Below are 24577 nucleotides of genomic sequence, written 5' to 3' on the forward strand. Positions count from 1 at the left end.
GGACCCAAAGATATGAGGAAACTGAGTATTAATCACACAGCAGGAAGGGACAGGACCAAAAAGCTAGTATTCTTTGTTCCCTAGCAAGCTGGCTACTAGGAAGGAAATGGAGGCTAACTAGGGAACTACTGTGCCCCCCCCCCTCATTCCCTATACCCCAGGTTCCCCAGCGGAGGCCCTGGTGGTGAATAGGGAATTGTTCTGCTTCTCCCTTGAGCCTCTGAATGTTGATGTTTTGGGTCATTAAGGGGCTTGGAGATGGGGTAGGGGGCGGGTTATGACCCTGGCAAAGGCCTGAATAGCCATTGTTCCTTTTCTTCCCCCCTTGAATGGGATTCTGTCCCAGTCTTGGTGTCTCCCTCTGGGTTGGAGGAGGGGGTGGGTCAGAGGCCAGGAAAGGGAGCCTTTTCCCACCACTTTGATGGATAGAGCTTAAGCTGACAGATGCAGGGACTCCAGCATCTCTGGAACTCTCCCCAGCCTTCTTGTTCTGCCCTGAGCCAGGCATCTTGAGCCCTGGTTAGTGTTGGGCTGGATTCAGGTTTGGGTGAGTAGTAGATAAAAGGGCAATAGTTCCCCATCAGGCTCAGATTCCTTCTGGTCCTACTAATTCATCTCTGCTGAACTGTCTGTCACCCCATAATAATCTGGCTCTTCCCAGTCTTATAATGAGACCATCAAAATTAAGTCATTGCTATCTTTAGGAACGTTTGAGCTTTTGAAAGAAAGGCCTTAGATAATTGTAAAATTATTCTCATGGCCACTGAGAATGTTCTTATTATTGGTATAGAATTTAATGCTGGGAAATATGTGAGAGTTCTCTCAAGCCTATTTCCTTTCTTCTCACAGTATCACACCATTTTTTTAAAACAATTATTTTTACTGCATCCATAATGAGCCATGGCCAGCTCCATGGCCACTACCTCTGGGTAGCCCTCCTGGATGAAAGCAAAGTTGTGTCCCTGTCTTCTAAAGCTTCTACAGCCCTGAATTCTTTTCCCTGCATAGCCCTGGGTGCAGGGGAATTTACAGGGAAAGAAGAGAAAGAATATGATATTTGTGAGCACCGACTTTGCGCGTTAGGCTGTATATGCCTAAGTAAAAATTATAGGGTGTGCTGTAAAATTCATTACCTGGCATGAACAAATACATATTTGTTAAATGAATAAGTCACATTTAATTTTTACAAAAACTCTAGTAAGGAGTTATTATCCTATTTCTCAGAGGAGAAGAGTGGCCTGAGGGATTCTATCTTAGCTAGCAAGATAATTAATTTGCCTGTAAATCAATATGTCTCCAACTTCAAGGTAGGAGGTGCTTTCTGCCCAGCTGCACTGCCTCCTGTATCCTTTGCCTGTTCCCATCCTGGATTGTCTACAGATTCCTTAAAGGCAGGAAGATATCTCTTTCAAAGCTGACACTGCAATTGGCAGCATGGTACCCAGTACACAGTAGGACTCTTTTAATGTTTGCCTATTAATGTAATATGATTTAGTATGTTACCATGCTGACCCTGACTTTCCTCTGACCTAATCTGACAGGGACCCTCCGTCCAGTTCGCCGCAACTACTATGACCCGTCCTCGGCTCCCGGGAAGGGCGTGGTTTGGGAGTGGGAGAATGACAATGGTTCCTGGACACCCTACGATATGGAAGTGGGTATCACCATCCAACACGCCTATGAGAAGCAGCACCCCTGGATCGACCTCACTTCCATTGGCTTTAGCTACGTCATTGACTTCAGCACCATGGGCCAGATCAACCGGCAGACCCAGCGCCAACGTCGTGTCCGCCGCCGACTTGACCTCATCTACCCCATGGTCACTGGTACCTTGCCTAAAGCTCAGTCTTGGCCAGTCAACCCTGCGTCAGCCACCTCGTCCCCTGGACCACCCTGCTCCTGTCCACAATGTGTCTTGGTGATGAGTGTAAAAGCAGCTGTTGTCAATGGGAGTACTGGGCCCCTGCAGCCCCCAGCAACCCGCAAGAATATGCCCCCTTCTGGAGTGGTTAAGCTGCCCCCACCACCAGGCCCTGGGGCTAAGCCGCTGGACCCTTCAGGCACTATTCGAGGCCCAATGAAAGCTGCCCCATCACAGGTGATCCGGAGACAAGTCTCTAATGCACCGGCTGGGGCAACTTCAGGCTCTCCAGCCAGCCCTCTAGGAACCAACAGCAAGACAGGAAGGGTCGCCCTGGCCACCTTGAATCGTACCAACTTGCAACGATTGGCCATGGCCCAGTCCCGTGTGCTGATTGCCTCAGGGTACGTGCTCCTATGACTAACTCAGAGCACTCACCTCAGAGATAGCTTATGATGGACCTTCTGGGTCACAGAGCAGAAGGACTGCTAGGACATAGGCCATCTTGAACTGAGCTCCTGCCTGCAGGTGGAAACCAGCTTTGTATGCAAGAGGGAGGGTTTTACCTTAGGGCTTCAAAAATTCAGGATCTAATTGAGACTTTGCCTCTTACCTTGTGATTTGGGGCAAGATTCATAACATCATAGAACCCTGACTTGCTTCTCTGTTATTGCTGTCAGTGTTAAGAGTTGCAGTGAGGAGTATGGAAGATTATATATATATGAAACATAATAGCAACATTAATTGAACTCCCGCTATTTTATGGTTTAGGGACTTTATCATCTCATTTAACCATTATATAGCAAATCTCTGAGTTAGGCAGGTTTACTTGCTCAGGAGCACATAGCTAATCACTGGCAGGACTGGGAATCAAAATTTAGGAAGTCTGATGCCAGAGCCCAGATTCTGAGGCTGCAGTGCTCCTTCTCTACTAAGCACATACCACAGTGCTGGCAACAGTAGGTGCCAAGAGAGGTTTAGTTCTTTTCCATGCTTTGTCTCAGCTATTTGAGACAAAAGTCCATGCCATGCCTACAGCCTTTGCTTACCATTCCTTGGCTTCTTGTCAGCTCCTCACACCTACCCATCTTCTCTTTCCTCAAAAGAACCTAGCTCTGCCTGTGGGTTTTGTGCCTCATATGGTGAGGATGGTTTTAGAGTTGGGTTCCCAAGTCTGAAAATTCAGGCTGCTCTAAGGAGATATCATGGATACTCAGCTGGATCTCTGCACATAGAGACTTGGCATTGGGGGAAAAAAGAAGGAAAGTACACTGTAGAATGGGGGTAGGACCTGGCTGGGAATTGGAGGCCCAGCCTCTACTCCTGCCTCTGCCACTTGGGTAAGCCACAGAATCTTTACAAGGTCCAATGTCATTGTGTGTGTGTGTGTGTGTGTGTGTGTGTGTGTCATTGTGTCAGATTTCCTTTCCCTACCCATGGTGTTATGAAAACCTCCACTGAAGGAATTTCGTGACAGTATCTACACTGATCCACAGGCATTCAGTTCAGAATTACCATTCCACAAAGTTCATTTGTTACACAGGAGGATTGGAACTCAGGATTTGGTCTCCTGGTCTAGTGTTGTTTTGGCTAAAGCCTCATTGAATTGAAAGGCAGTTTATAAGTGACAGAATGCTAGTCACATACATGGGATTTTCACAGCTTCCTCTGAGCTGGCAGAAGTATTTGGGAGAAGGAAATTGGCACCTAAACTACACCACTGTTCCTTTTCTCTGTACTGTTATGCAGCAGCACACAGCAGCATCTTAGGTCCTCTTACAGTTTCAGGGTGATTGTTGGTTGAGAACACAGCCTCTAACCCCTCACTTCCTGGGCTTGAACTTGAGTTCCTGGCTTTGACACTTGGAGCAAGTTTTGCGTCCTCTGTCTTTAATGTTGTCATCTATAGAATGGGGTTGTAATAGATAGTACCTTCCTTCTAGGATTGTCATGAGGATTAAATGAGACATTCAGTATATAGACTTAGTACAATTCTTAACACATACGAGTTTAGTCAGTGTTAGCCGCTCTCATTATTATTTTTTACAGGTTACCTACTGAATATACACTCTATAGGTTTTGAACTAAAGTCAGAACAGAGCAGGTCCAACACACCACCTCATTTCTGACACCTTTGATAAATGTCAAGTGATCCCATGCCATCATTCAGGGAGACGCCCTAGATCTCTTTGAATCTCAGGGAGAGTCTACAACACTTTAGTTCTCTTTATTCCCGCTGCCTGCCAATAGAATGGCTGGAGAACAGAGTGGATGTCGGACAGTGCAGATTCAAAAGGCCTAGAGAAGTGAGTTGTTTTTTCTCTGTTCTGTTTTCCTGACAAGGGAGGCCCTTGGCTACCCCACTCTACCTTCCAGCCCTTTCCTTTTCACCTCTTACCACCTTTGTCACCCCACTACCATTTCTTCTCTTCCAGCCTTTCTTGCTATTTAATTAGCGTGTTTATATCCTTTGTCTGACATTGCCATCGACCTTCTGTTGTTGCACAGGCCCTCCTCCCTACTCTTTCTGCCCATGACCTCTTCAAGCAACTTTCCCATGGAAAAAAGGCAGACCAGGGAGGGTGGGAGAAGTGGAATAAAAAAGGGGCTTGGTGGAGAGGGTAACAAAAGATTCTGTAAATTATTCAAAGACATAAGCAGAGGGCTGTGCAGTGGAGTACAGCAGTCACTCCTCTGTCCTTCTCTCCCTGAGTACAGGCTTTTCCATCTCTGGCTAGGCCTCCGTTGCCTTAGAGACGTTGTCATTGTCCTGCCTGAGGAGTCCTGTGTTGGCACATAACTCAGAAAAACACAGCCTCCCATCATGGTGTCTGCAGAGCTGAATTCTCCCTCCCTCAACCTTCCTGCCACCTTGCCAGTTCTCTTTTTTCAGTTTTATATTTTATCAATGGAAATTAAAACTTGGACCTTTCATAAAGGGGTGAGGAGGTGTTTTCTGATTGGCTAACACGTGATTAGGCCAGAGAACTTTAGCTGAGTAGAATTGACCTGGAGGATGTCAGAATCATACCAATCATTGGACTGCTGTTTTCTAGAAGGAAATGTATAGCTGGGGCCCCAATAGGGTGTGACAGGGTGAAGACATGGGCTGTTCTCCAGAGTTTTCATTTTAAACAGGAACCATGGGGGAAGGGTAGTCAAGTGTTGCCAACTCGACAGTTCTCATTCTTCCCAACACTCAACTCTGCACTTCACACTTGATACCATGTCCTCAAGAATCTGAGAAAACTGGAATACTAAAGCAAGAAATGGTAGAATCAAACTCAGTGTAGTCCTTTGACAGTTGAGAAATAAAAGTATAAACAGTCACCCAAATTTGTATAGGGCTCAGCTGTTTGAAAAGTACTTGACCTAGACCTTAAATCCTCAGAGGGACCCGGAGAAGCAGACATCGTTTACAGCTGGGGTAACTCAGAAAGAGGTCACAAAATGCAGAGAGGCTTCACAGCTCTTCCATAGACACAAAGCAAGACAGGGCTGAGCTGGGTTGAGATGGACAGTCTTCACCAGAACAGGGGACTCCTTCCATTACACCTTTCTATGTCACATAGCAAATCTTCCCTGACCAGCCCTGAAACCCACTGCAATCCAGAACCTAGTGAAAGGTACTTCCACCATGTTGCCCCTTTCCAGATATGGGAGGACAGGCATCTTTCCCCTCTGTTGGTCCCTCAGTCATCTCTTCTGTGTATCTGGGGTCCCTGTGTAGGCTGTTCCTCCATCTCTCCAGACCTTTCTCTCAAACCCAACAGTTCTTGGGCTGTCTTGTTATTTCCTGGTTGACCAAATTGGGTGTGGAAACCTGCCAGTCCAGTTTGTGTGAACAAAGGTGGCTTTTGTCACCCAGATCACAGCTATTTAGCAGCTGGAGTGGGGGCCTTTGAGGTGGGGAGAAGGAAAGCAGGTGCAGGGCTGGGCAATACACACTGCCTCTTAGTGGGAAGCTCAAGAACAAGCTGCAGGAGGCAGGATCTTCTCTCCTAGCCTCTCCAGACAGAGCTGAGGAAACTGGGGTTTAGAAAAATTGACCGACTTTGTGAGGAGCTGTTAGTAGTGTTGACAGTTAAACTTGGTTTTCTCCAATGTTTATTTGCCATGTAACACATGGCTACAGAGGGGCAGGCTACAGAGTCCAGAATCATGACAATTCCTTGTTTCCTGGCCTAGTGGTTCATGTAAATCCAGCTTTCCTTTCCTGACATCTGGGTTTGATTTATCCAGGGGACATTTTTATAAGAAAAGTACCTTTGGTGACCTGTTGAGACACAAGTCTTCTCATGTCCAATTTTGCTGCACGTGTCTTCTTCCCTGGGAAGGGACAGAGGCCCTGGCAGGCTCCAAATAGCTAAGGGAATACCTTATGTCTCCCTATGTGTGGGAAAGGTAGACCCCACTGATCTGACTTGAGGTCCCATTCCAGCTCTCCCCTTGCCTGATGGTGGGTTTGTTCCCTACCTTCTCTGAGTTTATTGTTCTTTCTGCAGCAGGAGGTGTTGTAAAGGTGACAAAAGAGTGAATGGGCTCTGGGGAGATTTTGTGGGCTTGAATCTTTAACTGTGTGATCTTGGTCAACTGGGCTTAGCCTCAGTGTGCCTCAACTTCCTTGCCTATGAAATGAGATTAATAATAATGTTACTTGCATAGGTTGTTGGATTAGTTGGGTTTATAGGTTGTGAGCAGTAGAACCGTTCTTGGTAAGGAGGTAGGTTTTGCACATGTTAGTAATCATAACCCATAAATGAAGGACCACAGGGTGTCTCAGTCACTGCTGTGTCCCCAGCATCGAGCATAATGTCTAACACAAAGTCAGTACTTTTCAAATGAGCGAATAAACAAATGCTCCTTGTCCTCTACTTTCCCAGCATCACCCTACCACCAGAGCAGAACCGCTGGCTTCTCAGGCTGGCTGGCTCCTGAAGGCATCTGTGACCAGTACCACTGGCCTCTCTAAGCCAGCTGTGGAAGCCTGGATGGGAGAGGGGATGGAGAAAGCCCAATACCCAGGAGTCCCATATTTTCCCAGTCAGCACTGTGGGAGGCCTTGTGTCTCCCAGGCAGCTGTGTGGGCTTCTCTCCAGCCTGGCCCTCCTTGGTGGGAAGAAGGACAGAGAGGGGAGGAGGCTGTGCTTGTATTTATATGTCCCAGGGACAAGGAAGTGACAGCTGTTAAAACAGTGGTTTCCAAATGCTGGAGTGGGGATTGGCAACATTGCAACTTCTCAAGAGGTTTGGGGAGAAAATTCAGATTCCTGTGTTCCATAGGGAGAGATTCTGCTCTGGGCCCAGGGATCTGTCTTTTTATTGTTATTGTTGTTGTTGTGCTGGGTGGGAATATATTGTGGCATTTACAAAAGTTCTTGCAATGTATCAAATATATCATACTTGAATTCACCCCCTCCACCACTATCCTTTATCCTCCCCTCCTCTCATTCCTGGAGTGGTTTCAACTGGTATAATTTTTTGCATTTACATACACATTTTTTGTACCATATTCACCCTCCTACCCCCCTTCCCTGCCACATCTCCCATCCCACTGGTACCTACTTCCCAGGAAGGACCTGTTCTACTCTCCTGTTGTCTGATTTTATGGAAGAAAAAAATGATATTTTTGCTTGTTTGAGATAAAGGTAGCTACACAGGGAGTTTTCTTGTGATAGTTCATGTATACATCATTATAACCCCAATGGGTTCATCTCCTCTATTTTTTCTTCTTTCTACCTTACTCCCTTTCTTATGGTGGTTTCAGAATTCCATATTCATTCTTATATAGAGATTCTATCAACCATATTCATCTTCTTAATTTCTTTCTTTTATCCTACCCCTCTCATTTGTGACCTCCCCCCAGTGTGACCAGTTTTCCATAATATTGCTATATTTTTATTAGGTCTCTATTCCTCATATGAGAGAAAACATATGGCTTTTGGCCTTCAGAGCCTGGCTAACTTCACTTAAGATGATAGTCTCTAATTTCATCCATTTATCAAATGACAAAATTTCATTCTTTGTGGCTGAATAAAATTCCATTGTATATAAATACCACATTTTCTTAATTCATTCATCAGTAATTAGGCATCTTGGCTGTTTCCATAGCTTAGCTATTGTGCTATTGTGAATAGTGCTGTAATAAACATGGGTGTGCAGGTGCCTGACTCACATTTCTTTGGGTATGTTCCTAGGAGTGGTATTTCTGGGTCATATGGCATTTCTATTTCTAGTTTTTTAAAAATCTTCCATACTGTTTTCCATACTGGTTGTACTAATTTACATTTCTACCAGCATTGTGTGAGGGCTCCTGCCTGCCCCCCATCCTTGCCAACATTTGTTGGTGGTGGTATTTTTGATGATAGCTATTCTGACATGAGTAAGGTGGAATCTTAGTGTGGCTTTGACTTGCATTTACTTTATGTCCAGGAATAGTGAGCATTTTTCACATGTTTTTTCTTTTTAGCCATTCAGACTTCTTCCTTTGAGAAGACTCTCTTCAGTTCATTTGCCCATTTCTTCATTGGGTCATTGATTTTGCAGGAGTTTATTTCTTTGAGCTTGCTGTATATTCTGGTTATCAGTCCCTTGTCTGATGTATAGCTGGCCAAGATTTTCCCCCATTCTGTATGCAGTCTCTTCAATTTAGAAACCATTTCTTTTGCTGTGTGGAAGGTTTTTAATTTCATGTAGTCCCATTTGTTGATCCTTTCTTTTAGTTGCTGAGCCACTTGAGTTCTACTGAGAAAGTCCTCGCCTGTATTTATTGCTTCTAGTGTATTCCTTGCTTTTTCCTGCACTACCTTCAAAGTTTCAGGTCTTATACTGAGGTCTTTAATCCACTTTGAGTTGAAACTAGTACAGTGTGAAAGACATGAATTTAGTTTCAGTTTTCTGGAGGCAGATATCCAGTTTCCCCAGCAACATTTGTTGAAGAGGCTATCTTTTCTCCATCATATGTTTTTGGCGCCTTTGTCAAAAATTAGTTGAGCAAGCTGTGTGGGTTCATACCCAGATCCTCTATTCTATTCTACTGGTCTTCATATCTGTTTTTGTGCCAGTACCATGTTGGTTTTATTGCTATGGCTCTGTAGTATACTTTGAAGTCGCATATTGTGATACCTTCAGCATTGCTCTTTTTGCTCAGTATTAGGACTCTGTCTTTTTAAAAACATTGTAAACTGGCTCATCTGTTCACTCAGGTTTGAACTTGCTTCTTCACTTTTTCAGTTCCTTCACAAATATTGATTGAATGCCTACTAGCTCCAGACTTTGAACAAAACAAAGGTATTTGCTTTTACAGAGCTTGAATTCTACAAGGGGAGATAAGAAGCACCAACGTATTTTAGAAGATCATACATTCCATGAAAACAAAATAGAGCAGGATAAGAAGAAGGTTTGGGAGTCCCAGTTGGGATGGGGAGGTAGGTAGCATTTATTAAATAAGATGTTCTCAGGGACTTCACTGAAAAGGTGAGATCTGAGCCAAGATTGACTGAGTGAAGGAGGAACTAAGCAATTACTTGGTAAAATAGCATTTCAGGCAGATGGAACACTGTATGCAAGGACTCTGAAGTGGGAGGGTGCCTGGCATATAAAAACAGCAAGAGCAGAGTGGGAGGCAAGTGATGACAGAGGCCAGGGAGATAAGAAAATTAAGGTGGTGAGTTTTGGCAGATCATGTAGGGCTGTGTAGGCCTTGTTAGGACTTTGAGTTTGACCCTGAGTCCACTGAGCCATTCTGAGTTCTGAGGTTTTGAGTGAAGAAGTGACATTGTCTGACTTTGGTTTTGAAGATGTCACCTCTCACTGCTTTGTTAAGGATTTATTGCACTTTTAAATAGGATCAAAAATGGTTCAAAACCATGATATATCTGCTCTTTTCTTTCACAGGGTCCCCACTGTCCCAGTGAAAAACTTAAATGGGTCCAGTCCTGTCAATCCTGCCCTGGCAGGTAAGAGCTACCCTGGATAGAAAAATCAAAGTAATGAAATAGCTGATGAGCGTTTGTAAAAAGGAGAGAATTTGATGCTAACTGAAGGAAACAAGAGATTTTAAGAAACAGAAGGGGCAAGAAGAGTTTAGGGGAACTAAGCATGTGGGGAAAAAAACCCCAAAAAACAAGCATGTGTGCTGGAGGTGTGGATCAATTGGTAGAGTGCCAACCGAGTAGGCATGAAGCCCTGAGTTAAAACCCCAGTACCACTACAAAAAAGCCATGCGTGTTATTAAAGATGAGTGAATAGAGAATATCAGAATTATGAGAACTCTCTATTGGAAAAGAAGAGTCAGGCAAGGGAGGGATCTGGGGAGTGTTGACAGCACATTCTTCAGTCTTTCCTCACCCATGCCCTTCCCTTTCCAGGAATCACTGGGATCCTCATGAGTGCAGCAGGATTGCCTGTGTGTCTCACCAGACCACCAAAGCTGGTCCTACATCCACCTCCTGTCAGCAAGAGCGAAATAAAGTCAATCCCAGGGGTTTCCAACACAAGCCGCAAGACCACCAAAAAGCAAGCCAAGAAAGGTACCAGCTTCTTCCTTTGGTGGGATCAAGTCAAGAGTCAAAGACTGCCTTAGCTTTAATAGCTGCCTTAGCCTCTGTGATTTAATTTCTGCAACTGCTAAGTGGACTAGCATAGTAGTTTTTGATGACTATATCAAACTGGATTGTGCATGGATCAGATAGAAATACCTTGAGAAATATCAACGTGCAGTGCAAAAAATACAGAAACATAAAAGTATTAAGTATTGTACAAAGAAAATATGTTAGAAGAGAAAGATCACTTTGGCATCAGAACTAAAACACTGCATTGGTTTATTTGTTTATTTATTTTTTATTGTGCTGGGTGTGAGTACATTGTAGCATTTACAAAGGTTCTTACAATGTATCAAATAGATCATACTTGAACTCCCACCTTCCACTGCTCTACTTCTCCCCCCTCCCCAGATTCTTGGAACAGTATCAACAAGTATAATTTTTGCATTTACATACATGTGTACACGTTGTTGGCACCATATTCATCCCCTTACCCTTCTTCCCACCACTTCCCCTCCCCGCAATGGTGTCAATCTCCCCAACCCAGGAAGAACTTGTTCCACCCTTCTGTTCTCTGATTCTGTAGAAGAAAAAACATAAAAGATAAAATGAGAAACATGAAATTTTTGCTTATTTGAGATAAATGTAACTACACAGGGAGTTTGCTTGTGATATTTCCATGTATATATGCATTATAACCCCAATTGGTTCATCTCCTCTATTTTTTTTTCACTCTACTGTCCTCCCTTTCTTATGGTGGTTTCAGAATTCTATATTCATTCTTGTATAGAAAGTATATCAACCACATTCATCTTCTTAATTTCTTTCTTGTATCCTATCCCTCTCATTTGTAATGTCCTCTTAATGTGACCAGTTTTTTATAATACTGCTATATTTGTATTAACTCTATTTTCCACATATGAGAGAGAACGTGTGATTTTTGGCCTTCTGAGCCTGACTAACTTCACTTAAGATGATATTCTCTAATTCCATCCATTTACCTGCAAATGACAATATTTCACTCTTCTCTGTGGCTGAGTAAAATTTCATTGTGTATAAAAATCACATTTTCTTAATCCATTTGTCAGTAATGGGGCATTTTGGCTATTTCCAAATATTCACTATTCACTATTGTGAATAGTGCTGCAATAAACATGGGTGTACAGGTGCCTTTATTGTAAACTGACTTACTTTCCTTCAGGTATATCCTTAGGAGTGGTATTGCTGGATCGCATGGCAGATATATTTAAGGAGCCTCCATACTGTTTTCATAGTGGTTGTACTAATTTACATTCTCACCAGCAGTGTATGAGGGTTCCTTTTTCCCTGCATCCTCGTGGAGGTCTTGATGGTAGTAATTCTAACAGGAGTGAGGTGGAACCTTTGTGTGGTTTTGATTTGCATTTCTTTTATGTCCAGAGATGGTGAGAATTTTTTCATGTGTTTTTTGGCCACTTGGATTTCTTCCTTTGAAAAAGTTCTGTTCAGTTCTGTTGCCCATTTCCTTATTAGGTCATTGATTTTGGGGGAGTTTAGTTTTTTGAACTCCCTATATATTCTGGTTATCAGTCCCTTGTCTGATACATAGCTAACAAAGATTTTCTCCCATTCTGTGGATGGCCTCTCAATTTAGAGACCATTTCTTTTGTTGAAAACACTGGATTTAAATCCTAACTTTGTCACTTGCTAGTTGGATGATCATGTAGATGATCTGTTTTCTAAAATTTATGATGGGATAAAAATGTCCATAGTGAGTATTTAGTGGATATGTCCTGAAATGTATCTATGACAATTGGGAAATAACCACTGTCTATGTCTACTTAAGCCTTCAGACCCTATGGCCACTTGAACCCTCCTTCAGGAACCCCTTCCTACCTGCACAGAATTCAGCAGCTAAGAGATCAGAACCTATATCTTCCTGACACCAAAGGACTCTAACTCAGCCTTGTGGCTGGTTTTCTTTTGTTGCTAGCATTGGTTGTGAAAGGATTTACTCATCCCCCTAAATCTCCACTTTGCAAGATATTTATGAAGTTTGAGTTAGATCAAATGTATGTCACACTTAGCCCAGGACCTGGCAAGTGATAGGCTCTCAAAATTATCTTAATTCTTACAAGAGAAGCAGGAAAGTAGGTGGAAAGGCCTGAATCTCAGCTTTTAGTTATTGCATGATCCACTTCCTCAAACCCTTGTCCTACTTTTCCAGTCTATTAAAATTTCCCTTCTTAAATGAACTCAAAGGACTATTTTCTCATAGTCCAATAAGAAGTATCAGGATTTTGCACTTTCCCACTCTTCCTGGTATTATTTATAACATATACTGTGCCCTTATCTGGCAAAATGCTTAAAGGCTTGTACACATACTAGCTTATTAGTTGTCAAAGCCTCCCATTGAAGTAGGTGCTATTATTCTTCCCCATTGTATATGTGAGAAGACAGAAACTCAGAGGAGTTACTAGAGTAGCCCAAGATGGTACTGAAACTTTTTCCTCTGTGGCTCCTTATACGCCTGTAAGACCCCATCCTCTGTCTTCAGGTTGGCCTGCCTCCTGAGATTCTAGCTCCTGAAGAAATCTGCAATCCATTGCAGCCTGTCAGGATGCTTTCCAGAGGCTCACCCTTTCCCACAGCTGGGCTGCATCTGTAGGCACCCACAGAACAGCACAGCACCATTCAAAGCCAAGGAGGACTGTCCTGAAGCTGGGGGTCATAACTTCCTGGCTACCACAAAAATAATCTCACTTTGATGCTACATTATAAACAGCATTTATCAAATTGCAAAATGCATGCAATAAGACTGCCTAATGTTTGTTTAACATGTAATAGTACAAAGTGCTTTAATTTCTATTATCTCAGTGGGTCATTTGGCCAAGTACAGGTCCTTTGTTTATAAGGAAGAGAAACTCATTCAACCTCTCTCAGTTAAAATGTAGATTTCTTGAAAATAGAAAGAGGAATGTCAGGGAAGTCACTGTAGAGCAGATGTGGACACTTTGCCACTCCTTAAGCCACCTCAGTCTGTCTCCCACAACCTGCATTCTCATTCAAATTCTTAAGTCCAGGTGCAGAATGAATTGCTTCCCTTTTATGCTTTGAATTGGGCTCCTCTCCTTCTGGTATACTTAGGATGGCAAAGCTGGTTGCTTCCTTACCTCTGCCTTGTGACAAAGTGATCCTCCTGTACCCATAGGTAAAACCCCAGAAGAAGTACTGAAGAAGTATCTGCAGAAGGTCCGGCACCCACCAGAGGAAGTGAGTGAAGAGAAGTGGGGAAAGGTTTGCCTTCTCCATCACCCTGAGCACTTCCTCTGTCATAGTTTTCTGCAGGGTATGGTAGGAGCTCTAAATTATACAGACCTGATCAAGGTGACACCCAGGCTTCTAGGTTCATGGGTCAGAGCTGAGGCTGTGGCTTAACCAATTTTATACTGCCTTATATCACTGATTTCAAGAAAAATAGTATGGTAATCCATGTGAATGTGCTTTAAAATGGGTTTGATACAGACCAGTGGTTCTTAACTGAGGTGATTTTGCCCCTAAGGGAACATTTGTCCATGTCTGGAGACACTTTTGGTTGTGATAATTGGAGGGGAGAATGCTACTGACATCTAGTGGATAGAGACCAGGGATGCTGCTAGGTACCACACAATGCTGGGGACAGTACCCACAGCAAAGAATCCCCGCCAAAAATGTCAACAGTGCTAAAAAGTTGAGAAATCTGTGGTAGATTTATTTAAATATCAGCCCCTCCAGTACATTTGGAATGCAATTCTTTTATAGAAGTTTAGCTTAAACAAAGTTTGTCAGTGTGTCCATCAACAAGCCATTAGAGTGCATCGAAGATGGGCAGTGCATTGTCAGGGAGACTACAATGTAGTTGACGAACCCAAGTTAACATGTACCACTACCAAGAATTATTTGAGAAATTTCTCTTTTGTGTAAAGCAAAAAAAATAACTATATTAAATTCTTAGAAGCATCCTTCTTGGATTGCAAACTTTCTAGAAGAGAAGTGGAACCACTCATCTGACCCTCCTGCATCATCAGGAACCACCTGTCCTGGCCATTTAGGATAGGTGAGAGCTGATGTCCTCTCTGTTCTGTTCCTCTTCCAGGACTGCACCATCTGTATGGAGCGCCTCACAGCCCCCTCAGGCTACAAGGGTCCACAGCCAATGGTCAAGCCTGACCTGGTGGGGAAGCTGTCCAGATGTGGCCATGTCTACCACATCTACTGCCTGGTTGCCATGTACAACAATGGGAATAAGGTTAGTGTCAGTCTATGGTGCTGCTGCCACCTCCTACACTGGGCTGTGAAGGATCAAGCGCATGAAGGCCCTCTTTGTTCTTCCCCCAGGTGGTTTTGGCAGTCATACAGGCACCCTAGGGTGGCAGGATTGAACATCCTGGCTGCTCTCAGCAGGATCAATTCTTCCCCAAATTGCAAGGTTAACAAAACCTGTCTTCACCATCTCTTGACCCTGTTATCCAACTCCTTGAATTTCTTTCTGTGGTAGTCTAAAGGGGATGAGATCTTGCCTCTGAGGATTCTGAGGGGAATGACTCAAGGTCATGACCCATTGCTGGATGAAGTAGGTCCCCATCAGTGAAACAGAAGGTGTTATTAACACAGTGCTGGACTCATAGTGAGTGCTCATTCACACCAGTGTAGATGGGTTCCTATCACCTTTCTTTCTCTAGGCTAGTGATCTTACATTGTAACTTATTTTCACTCCCCCTCTCCATGAGTTTAAATCCCAATTATTCCTCCAGGCCCAGCTTGCATTGCAACTGAAACTGAGATTTCCCCAATATTTCCCGACCTCTTACTCATCCAAGAAAATCTCTGCAATTGAGGGTCTGCTCTGTGTGTCTCTTGCTGTGGAGAAGAGTAGAGGCAAGAGAGGAATCAGACCTGAGCTGAGATCCTTCCTTATGAGATAAATACCTTGAGTAAGATTTTCAACCCCTCTGAGATTTCATTTTCCATTTGGAAAATAGAGGTAAAAACAGTAACTAATGTAAAGATTGTTCTTACTATTGTTATTCAAAATGATATATCACTTGTATTATGGTTGGAATATTTCATCTTTATATAGCATATTGGGTTGAAGTCCCCAAAGTGTCTACCTTGGTATCTTTCTCAGTGTCTCAGAGAGTAAGGCTCCCAGTGGTGGAGGATCCCAAGGGCTAAAAGATTTCATTAGAATCTCCCATTTTCAGAGGCTCCTTTGGGCTTTGAGGAATTTCTTAGCACATTCATTCCCTTTTGGATGCTGTGTTCAAGAAACATCCAATAACTCTTTGCATTTATGACTGTAGTTCTCTAAAAGTGTTTCTGAAGGCACTATCCTTTGTTTTGCTTCACATGAATACTTTGAAATGTTTGTCTATTTTCTCAAACACATGGAACAAAAAGACCCAGAGAGAATGGAGTGATTCACCCGAGGTCATGAAGCAAGTCAATGTTAGAGCAGAGAATGGGACACTGATTTCAAAAAGTAGTTGCCCTGAAGATGAGCTGTTCCTTTAAATGAGTGGAGCTTGAATGGAAATGCCCCTAAATACCTCTGCAGAGGATCTCTGTCTTCCTAAAGAGATGGGGATGTCCCATGTCCTGTCTGAGAGAGCTTTGATTGCAGCTGTGCAGCAGCACTTTCTTCAGACATCATTCCCAGCCTGCTCATGCTTCTGTCCCTACATTTCCCCCATCCTTGTTTCTTGTGAGCCTGGGAATAGGTTTGCTGTCCAGGCCTTCCTGTAGGTCTTTCCCACCTTATCATGTGACACTTCACCAGATTCTGTGATGAAACTACACCTCTTTACATCACTACTTCCAGAACTCATCTATTTAGTCACTTTTCATTGCTGTGCAAAACACTTGAGAAAACAGCTTAAAGGAGGAAAGATCTATTTTAGCTTACACTTTCAATCTATAGTGGGTGAGAAAGAGAGCTTGAACAAAGTCATGCTCCCAGCGACCCACCTCCTTCTGTAGGCCCCACCTAACTCTCTACCACCTCCCAGTAATGCATTTAAATTATGACTCCATCAATGGATGAATCAGTCCACTGATGAGGTCAGAGCCCTCATGGTCCCATCCATCTCCCAAAGCCTATCAACTAGCATTTGAGCCTTTTGGTTGGCATTTCAGATTTAAACCATAAAACCCCCTATGCCACTAGCAGAGTCCCTGAGGTGCAGAAGACCCTCTGGATTTCTAGCTCTGGCTCGCAGCAAAAATCTTGTTGTGCCTCAGCTCTCTTCTCTATAAAAGGGGCTAATAATTCCTCCCCAGTTAATACTAGTCAGTGAGGCCTAGAAGTATAAATTCTACTGCAAGATTTAAAATACTGCAATCATTCCCTCCTCTAGTTGTTTATACAAAACTTACCTTCCGTCCTTCTACGCCAATTCACAACTATTCTTCAAGGTTCATTCTCTCAAAGTCATCTTCATTTATTCCAGCACAGCATAGCCCAATTTATCTTTTCATAGCAGTGGTTTCTAAACCTTTGTGGGCATTAGTCTCTTCACAGAAATCATAAATATACCAATGAAGTTTATGTATGCTGTGTATGAAGTGCTATAGGCTAAGCACTTCTATGGATTATTTCATTTAATTCTCTAATGACCTAGAGAGACAGGTACTATTATAGTCCTTGCTCTACAAGGAAATCAAGACTTAGAGGGATTAATTCATTTTTTCCAAGGTCACACAGAAGGTAGATGGCAGAGCTGAGAATCAAGTCCAGGCTGTTTGACTAGAGTTCACATTTTTCTGCCTCCCAATTCTTTTTTTTTTTTTTAATTTTTGGCACTACTGGGGTTTGACTCAGGCATGCTTGCTAAGCAGGTGCTCTACCACTTGAGCCATGCCCCCAGCTGCCTCCCAATTCTGATTCAGTAGGCCTGATGTGGGGTCCAGACATCTTTATTTCTAGGACACTCTCTGGGTGATTCTGATGCACAAAAATTGGGTGATCAGTGCTCCCAAGTGTATGCTGTCAGTTTCACTTAGTAGTTAGTTAATAGTTAAATAGTTTTTCTCTGTGTAGGTTTCCTGCCCTATTTATCTGGCCACCCCCTCAAGGACAGAGACATCTCTGCTACATCCTTTAGCATGGAGCATGGGGCTATTTGTGGAATTTTCTTGCTATTGCTTTGGAAAAGGCAGAAACAGCATAAGTAGCTGGGCAGGATTTTAGGTCTATTATTCAGTTGAGGGTGTTTTGTCCTCCTGACCCTGGATCTTTGGTACCTCTGGGGATTGGGTGGGGAGTTCATTACCCAAACTGTTCCCCAATCTTGCTGCTTTGACCTTGACCCCTCAGGATGGGAGTTTGCAGTGTCCAACCTGTAAGACTATTTATGGGGTGAAGACAGGCACACAGCCTCCAGGGAAGATGGAGTACCACCTCATCCCCCACTCCTTGCCTGGCCATCCAGACTGCAAAACCATCCGGATTATCTACAGCATCCCCCCTGGCATTCAGGTGAGCCCACCCACAGCAGTCCGCTTTTATTGTTTTTAAGTGTAGCAGGAAAAATGTTATACCATGAAAAGTCTCCTTTCCACTCTTATCCCCCTCCCCACTCTGTCCCCTTGTATAGACCTCACCCCCATCCACACACACCCTCCCCCTTCACACCATTGTTCTTACTTTCTCACATATCATTCCAGGGTTCATTGTGCACAAGCAACAGGGTTCTTTCTACACAAAGAGTGACATTCAGGCACTTTGTTTCATACCCTGCATTTTGTAATGAACAATACAGTCCATGGAGTTTTCCGTGTCAGTGTAAAAAGAGCTCCCTTGTTTTTCTTATGACTGTGTAATAATCCATTGTATAAATAATTTAATTCAACCATCTCTGTTTGATGTTCATATGGATTGTTTCCAATCTTTTGCTACAACAAATTATGCTACAATGAATAATCTTGTATACATGTGAGTATATCTGCAGAGTAATTTTCTGGAGGTGCAATTTATTTGTCTAACATTTGTTTGTGTTTCAAATTTGATAGTTACACTTGGCTTTGGTTTTTTGTGGGCATTTCTTTCCTTTTTGGTTTTTGAAAGACAGTCCTGAAGAACAAATTTGTAAAGTATTCCTGTGAATAAATACAAATGCAGCCCTTCCTTCACACAGTGAAGCTTTTTCTAAATATTCTAAGTACAGACTGGATTCATTTCTTTAGTGAATATCCATTAGTTCACCCTCTTTCCCTCCCTTCTATTTGAATTACTTCATTTTTCCTTTTATTTAACAAATGTTTTGAATGTGGAATGTGGTTCAGGTGGGTTCAAGGTATTAGAAAAGCAATGTACAAAGCATGAATGATCCCTGAGATCCCCATTCTAGTGGTGCCAGAAAGATCATAAACAAATAAATAAAGTACTTCCAAATAGTGATGTGATGAGGAAATGAAAGAGGGAAGTAATGACAGCCCATAAAACAATTGAATAAAGCATGATTATTCCTTGGGGTACTTACTAACCAGTCAGGGAAAGATAAATATAATTCACTAACTAACCCAAAGAGCAAAAAATGGATGCAGACATTGAGAGGCAGTATAGACAAAGGGGAAACACCTTCAAAATTTGATGAGCCTGTGTTAGAACTGGAGTTCCTGTCTGAGTCTTCATTAGCTTGTGACTTTGGACAACTGCCTGCTTTGTGGAGCTTGGTTTCTTCAGTAATATACTGGGGAACCTAAAAGGAAGAGGTGTTGTAGATGTGAGAGATACTGTCTGTATATGCATCTCAGGGTGCTTGGCACAGTACTAAGGTGCTGAGCACTCTGTTACCTTCATTTTTTGTGGATCCTATTTGTCATGGTAAAGAGGAAAGGGATTGTGTATGCCTGTCAAGAAGGCTGGAGGAGACTTTGTGGTAAAAGTCACTCTCTAACAGATCTTCGAAAGATGTGAAGAAATGAAAGTGAGAATTTTTCGTTGGAGAATATAACTAAATAGTGAGATATTTAAGAGTAATAATAGTTTAACTTGGGGCCTAAGACTTGCAAAAGGGGTGGAGAGAAGAAGTGTGATGGGAATATAGAAGACTAGCATTGAGAGGGATTGTGGCCAAGTCATAGGAAGCCTTGAAATTTAAGGCCAGGGATGTGGATTTCGCTTAGGCTGTGGGGAGCCCCTGAAGACTGGGTATATTATTAGGATTATGGGACAACATGTGATTGGGATCATGCTGTAGGACAGCCATTCTGATGTAAGAATGGTGGATGAACAGAAAAGGACTATTTAGGAGACCGGTGCAAATGTCCAGCCTCTAGTCATAGTACCTAAATGAGGGACGGGCCAAGATAAGAGAGTGAGATATGGTTGGATGTTGGTCAGGGGAAACTTCAGAACTGATTCTGAGGCAGCCTGATGAAATAATAGGGATGAATGAAAATATGGGAGTCAAGAAAAACTGTAGGGTGGGAAGCAGAACACATTGATGCAGGCAAAGAACAAGGTGGTGCATTCATTCAGGATAAGGCTACTTTTCCAAGCCTTCTTGTTAAGGAACAGAGAGCCTGCACTAGGGTACAGGGGGGATTCCTGCTGCCTCTGCACAGTCCTGTCTCCTCCAGAAACTCTGCAACTCCTGTCAAAGGAAACACAGGCCTCAGTGCTTAGCATAGCCACTCTGCAGACTCACTGCTGAGAGTCAGTAGCAAGATGGTCAGTGCTGTGTCTCTCAGAACTCCAGGGACCACATGGGTTTGGGCTTCTGTGAGGAGCTGAGACCTTTAACCACTGCCTTCACTGCAGAAAACAATTCCCTGGGGAAGAAGCTCTGGGCTAGGCTCAGGCAGAGTCGTGACTGCTCCACCTGGCCACAGGCCCAGAACTCATAGCCTTACTGGGTCACTGCCAGGCAGACTCTGAGCTGTATACACAATCAGCCACTCCAGGCAGGAGAGGAGCAGTTGGAGCCAGGATCAGACTTGGCCCCTCAGTAAGGCAGCCTGATTTAACAACAGTGGTGTACATTTGTAGTGATTTACTAGGAATGTGAAATCATAGCTCTGAAATCCTGCATCTCTAGAAAGATATTGCTTCTCTCAGCTCACAGGGACCATTTCCATCTCTGAGATCCTGATTGTGCTCATCCTGTCATTCAGGTGGCTAAATTATAAATGATCCTGTGCTATTCCAAAAGAAATACAAAGCATAGAATTTTTCTTATCAGTTCAGAGCTATTGTGCATAATAAGAGAAAATGAATATTTGTGTGTTCTTGCAGTTTTTCATTATTCATTCACTCATTCCTTTATTCAACCAGGACACATTTACTGTTCACATGGGGGAGAACTTGTACCCACAGTTGCATGAAATAATCGATATTATATTGGTTGTATCTGAAAAGGTTTTCTTTTTCCGTTTTTATTAGGATATAGTTGTTGTACAGGGGGGATTCATTGTGATAATTCCAAATAGCCTTACATTATACATTGGTTAGATGGTCCACCATCTCTCCCCACCCCGCAAGCCTCTCTGTACTCCACTTAAAGCAATTAGAAGAGGTTTCATCATACTATTTCATATATGTATATGAAGCCCATCAACCATATTCCCTCACCTCCATCTCCTCCATTCACCCTCCCCTCTCTGACAAGTACCCCTCCACACACACACTACCTATTTTACAGTCCTGTCTGAAAAACGTTTCTTAAACATGGTTTTCTTCCCTGAGGAATTCAGGAATGCTTAGAAATTATAGGTAAACATTTGTATGGGTAGAAACTATGTGCATGGTTACTGCTTTTCATGAGCCAGTGAAGGGAACCAGTGGAACCATTCTGGGCCCTGACTACGAAGCTTGGTATCTTGGTCTGTTTTCTGTTGCTGTCACAGTATACCTGAGTTTGGGTGATTTACAAAGAATAGAAGTTCACATTCTTCATGGCTCTGGGAAGTCTGAGGTCAGCAGTTGTATCTGGTTGCATTTGGCAAGAACCTCAGGCTGCTTCAATTCATGACAGAAAGCAAAAGGACAAATGGACATGTGCAAAGAGGGAGAACACAAGGAACAGCTTTGCTTCAAAGCAACACACTTTTACAGTAACTAGTCCAATCTTTTGGGAATGAAATGAGAAGTCCTTTTAGAAAGCATTAAACCTCCCCCCCATAACCTCATTGCCTCCTAAAGTCCCCATGTGTCGGCCATGGCAGTCAAATGCTAACAGGAGTTTGGCAGGGGACAAACTATATCTAAAACCATCACATCTGGATGAGACTCAATTCTGCTTTAGTTGACTACTGAACAGAAGTATTAGATGACAATAACTGAGATGTTATTAGGAGATTTTTAGTCCTGAATATCGCAATCTGTATTGTCAGCAAGAAAACAAATAAAAACCCTTGAAGAGAAGGGCGTGGGGATGTCTCAGGAATCTTCCAGAAAATTCTGATTGCGTGGCTCAGCTTGGAGGCACTTGGTTATTCTGAGTCACTCTGAGGTAAGAAGTCCAGATTGTGACTTAGAAAACCTGGGCTTAGATTTCAGCACAGCCACTGACATTATGGAAACTATTTAACTTTTCTGGGCTGCAGTTTTCTTCATTTGCAAAACAGTAAGTGAAGATGATGATGATTTTAACATATACTGAGCTCCCTCACTATGCCTCAGGCACCAAGCTCGCTTAATATTCGTAACAATCCCACAAGGTGAGTATACCTCGTCATTTCCTATCCAGAAGATGGGGAGCAAAAGCTTCAGAAGAGGATCCCAGCTAATTTGCTGGGAAGCAGTGTTCTGGACCAATCTCAGGATGTCGTGCATGTGAGTCAAGTGACTACTCACACTGCTTTCTGGATCTGTTCTCAGTCTAGACTGTATGGCCATCATGATTGTCATAATTTTAATTAATCCCAGCTTGTCTCTCCTCTCATCAGGAAAATTTTGAGAACAAAAAAATTTCCTTTATTTTCTTTCTTTCTGCTTTCAGGGGCCAGAACACCCAAATCCTGGGAAGAGTTTCAGTGCCCGTGGCTTCCCTCGACACTGTTACCTTCCAGACAGCGAGAAAGGGAGAAAAGTAAGAGCAAATGTTTCGGTCGGGCTAGAGAGTTTAGTTCTAGGTCAGGGTCTAATGTTTTGCTCCTTACAAGGTGCAGGCCAGAGAGAACTGGGTCTCTTTTTAACTCTGGATAAACATGGTGACAAGGTCATATCTGAGTCAACCACAGGTAAAGATGAGTGTGATTAGAACTTTTTTTTCAGGTGGGGAGGAATGGGGCTTTTTTTTCCACTTCAGGGTATATATTTTAAGATCCTTTGTCTAGCGCCCTGCCGCTCAAACCTGGGAGCAACACCACTGTTAACCCCTAGGAGCTTGATAGAAATGCAGAACTAATACCTACTTCGTCCTTACAAGGTCCCAAAGTGGTCAGACCACACTCTGCTCTTGCAGAGATTCTTAATTGGTGGGAATTTTTTTTTATATATTTTTTCCAAAACAGCAGAGGGAATGGTTGGATCTCTGGATTCCTAGTAATTCACGATCATACTTCAGTGACTCTATAAACACTGGTTAAAATAAGAAATTATTTTTGTCTCTCTGTGGATCAGGCCAGAACAATCATTAGATTTTCAGAATCTTTCCTGGTCTCAAAATGGATAAGAACCATTGGTTTAAGGGGAGCACTGGGGTGAAGTACTGGTCAAGCAGTGTGGTTTAGTCAGTCTTCTCTTCAAATCTCAGCAGCTTACTTCCACAATTGTGTAGTTTTCAGGCACTTTGCACGCTGTGGCGTGGCTATGTTGTCATAACAAAATACCAAAGACCCGGTGTGTCGTAAACAGCAGAAATTTGTTTTTCATGGCTTTGGAGGCTGGAAGTCCAAGACCATGGCACCAACAGAATTGGTGTCTGGCGAGGGCCCACTTCCTGTTCATAGACAAAGCCTTCTTTCTATGTCCTCACATGGCAGAAGGGACAAGGAGTCTCTCCCAACTCTCTTTAATAAAAGTGATAATCCCATTCACTGAGTCCATTCCCATGACCTAATCACCTCCAAAAGGTCTCACTTCCTAATACTATCTATCATTTTGGGGGGTGAGTATTTCAACATATGAATTTAGGGGGTACATACACATTCAGCTTCAGACTGCTCCATGTGCTTTCCTGTTCTGGAGTCCAAGTCAAAGAAGCAGCCCTTCTGTGGCTCATGCCCTTCCTGGGGAATGGGGAGAGGACCAAAGCAGACTCCAAGTGGAAGTGTGTAATCCCATTTAGACTTCCTCAAGTTTTGTTTTTTTTTTTTACTTCCAGTCACATTTCATAGGTCCCATCAAGTCATGGACAAGCCAGGAAGGGTGAGGTAGGGAAAAACACCGGGAGGTACCATAGTTCTCATGACAGAGATCTGGATGTGTTCTTTTCTTCCAGGGAAGAAGCAGAGAGTTTGGAACAATGAGGGTCATTCACGTCATGAAGATGTGCAGCACAATATTACAAGCCCAATTTTTGTGTCAGAACCTGAGATCTACCTCCCAATTGTTGGCTAAATTTCTCCACTGTAAAAGTTTATGTTAAAAGTAGATTCATAGCGTTTCTAAGGGTTGCCCTTTTCCCAGGCTTTCCCTTTATGTTAATGAATTGTTCTAAATCCCAGGGGACCAGACTAGACACATTCACCATCTTGGACTTTTAACTTATCTACCACATCCATTTAGCTTACTTCTTCCAAATGACTTGACTCAGTTACAACCCACCTACTTAATGCTTCATCTTTAACCTGCCACCAGGTCAGTTATGCCAAAGCACCAGTTTACAACATCAACATCCTTTGTTTAAAATAAATGAAATTTAGAAACAACAAACAACTGTTTTAATAGCTTTCCCTTCTTCACAAAGTGCAGAAGGCTTAAGCCTTCTTCACTTACTAATTCTCTTTAGTGAGACCCTTGTCCCTCGCACACCTGCTGTTCCAGGACCCTAACTTGAGCTTTGTCATAAAGTTAGGAACAATAAGACCATGGAGACAGGCCAGTTCAAGTTCCCATCCTACTTCTGCCATTTATTTTCTGTGGAAATTGGTAAAAACATTCATGTCCTTAGAACTTGTTTCCTAATCTATGAAGTAGTGATGATAATTTTTGTTTGTGTGAACAGAGTATCGTAGGAATTAAGTGAAAGTAACATTTGTAAAATGCAGT

General features: G+C 42.9%; 1 protein-coding gene across 3 annotated transcripts in view; it reads left to right on the forward strand.

Annotated features, from left to right (window-relative positions):
* Positions 1-24577, forward strand: part of Dtx4 (deltex E3 ubiquitin ligase 4) — a 36684-nt gene that overhangs the window by 7398 nt on the left and 4709 nt on the right. Inside the window, exons 2-9 of one of the 3 annotated variants that reach the window (XR_012438647.1) lie at positions 1542-2265; positions 9758-9819; positions 10231-10392; positions 13595-13680; positions 14519-14671; positions 17738-17899; positions 22365-22454; positions 23808-24166. Coding sequence is in view for 2 of the 3 variants with exons in the window: in XM_074046233.1 (XP_073902334.1) it covers positions 1542-2265; positions 9758-9819; positions 10231-10392; positions 13595-13680; positions 14519-14671; positions 17738-17899; positions 22365-22454 (1439 nt within the window). In the remaining variant the exon portion in view is untranslated. The remainder of the gene's footprint in view (positions 1-1541; positions 2266-9757; positions 9820-10230; positions 10393-13594; positions 13681-14518; positions 14672-17737; positions 17900-22364; positions 22455-23807; positions 24167-24577) is intronic. The other 2 variants (XM_074046233.1, XM_020178684.2) reach the window with 2 other exon arrangements.

Source organism: Castor canadensis, chromosome 1, assembly GCF_047511655.1.
Source record: "Castor canadensis chromosome 1, mCasCan1.hap1v2, whole genome shotgun sequence".
NCBI lineage: Eukaryota > Metazoa > Chordata > Mammalia > Rodentia > Castoridae > Castor > Castor canadensis.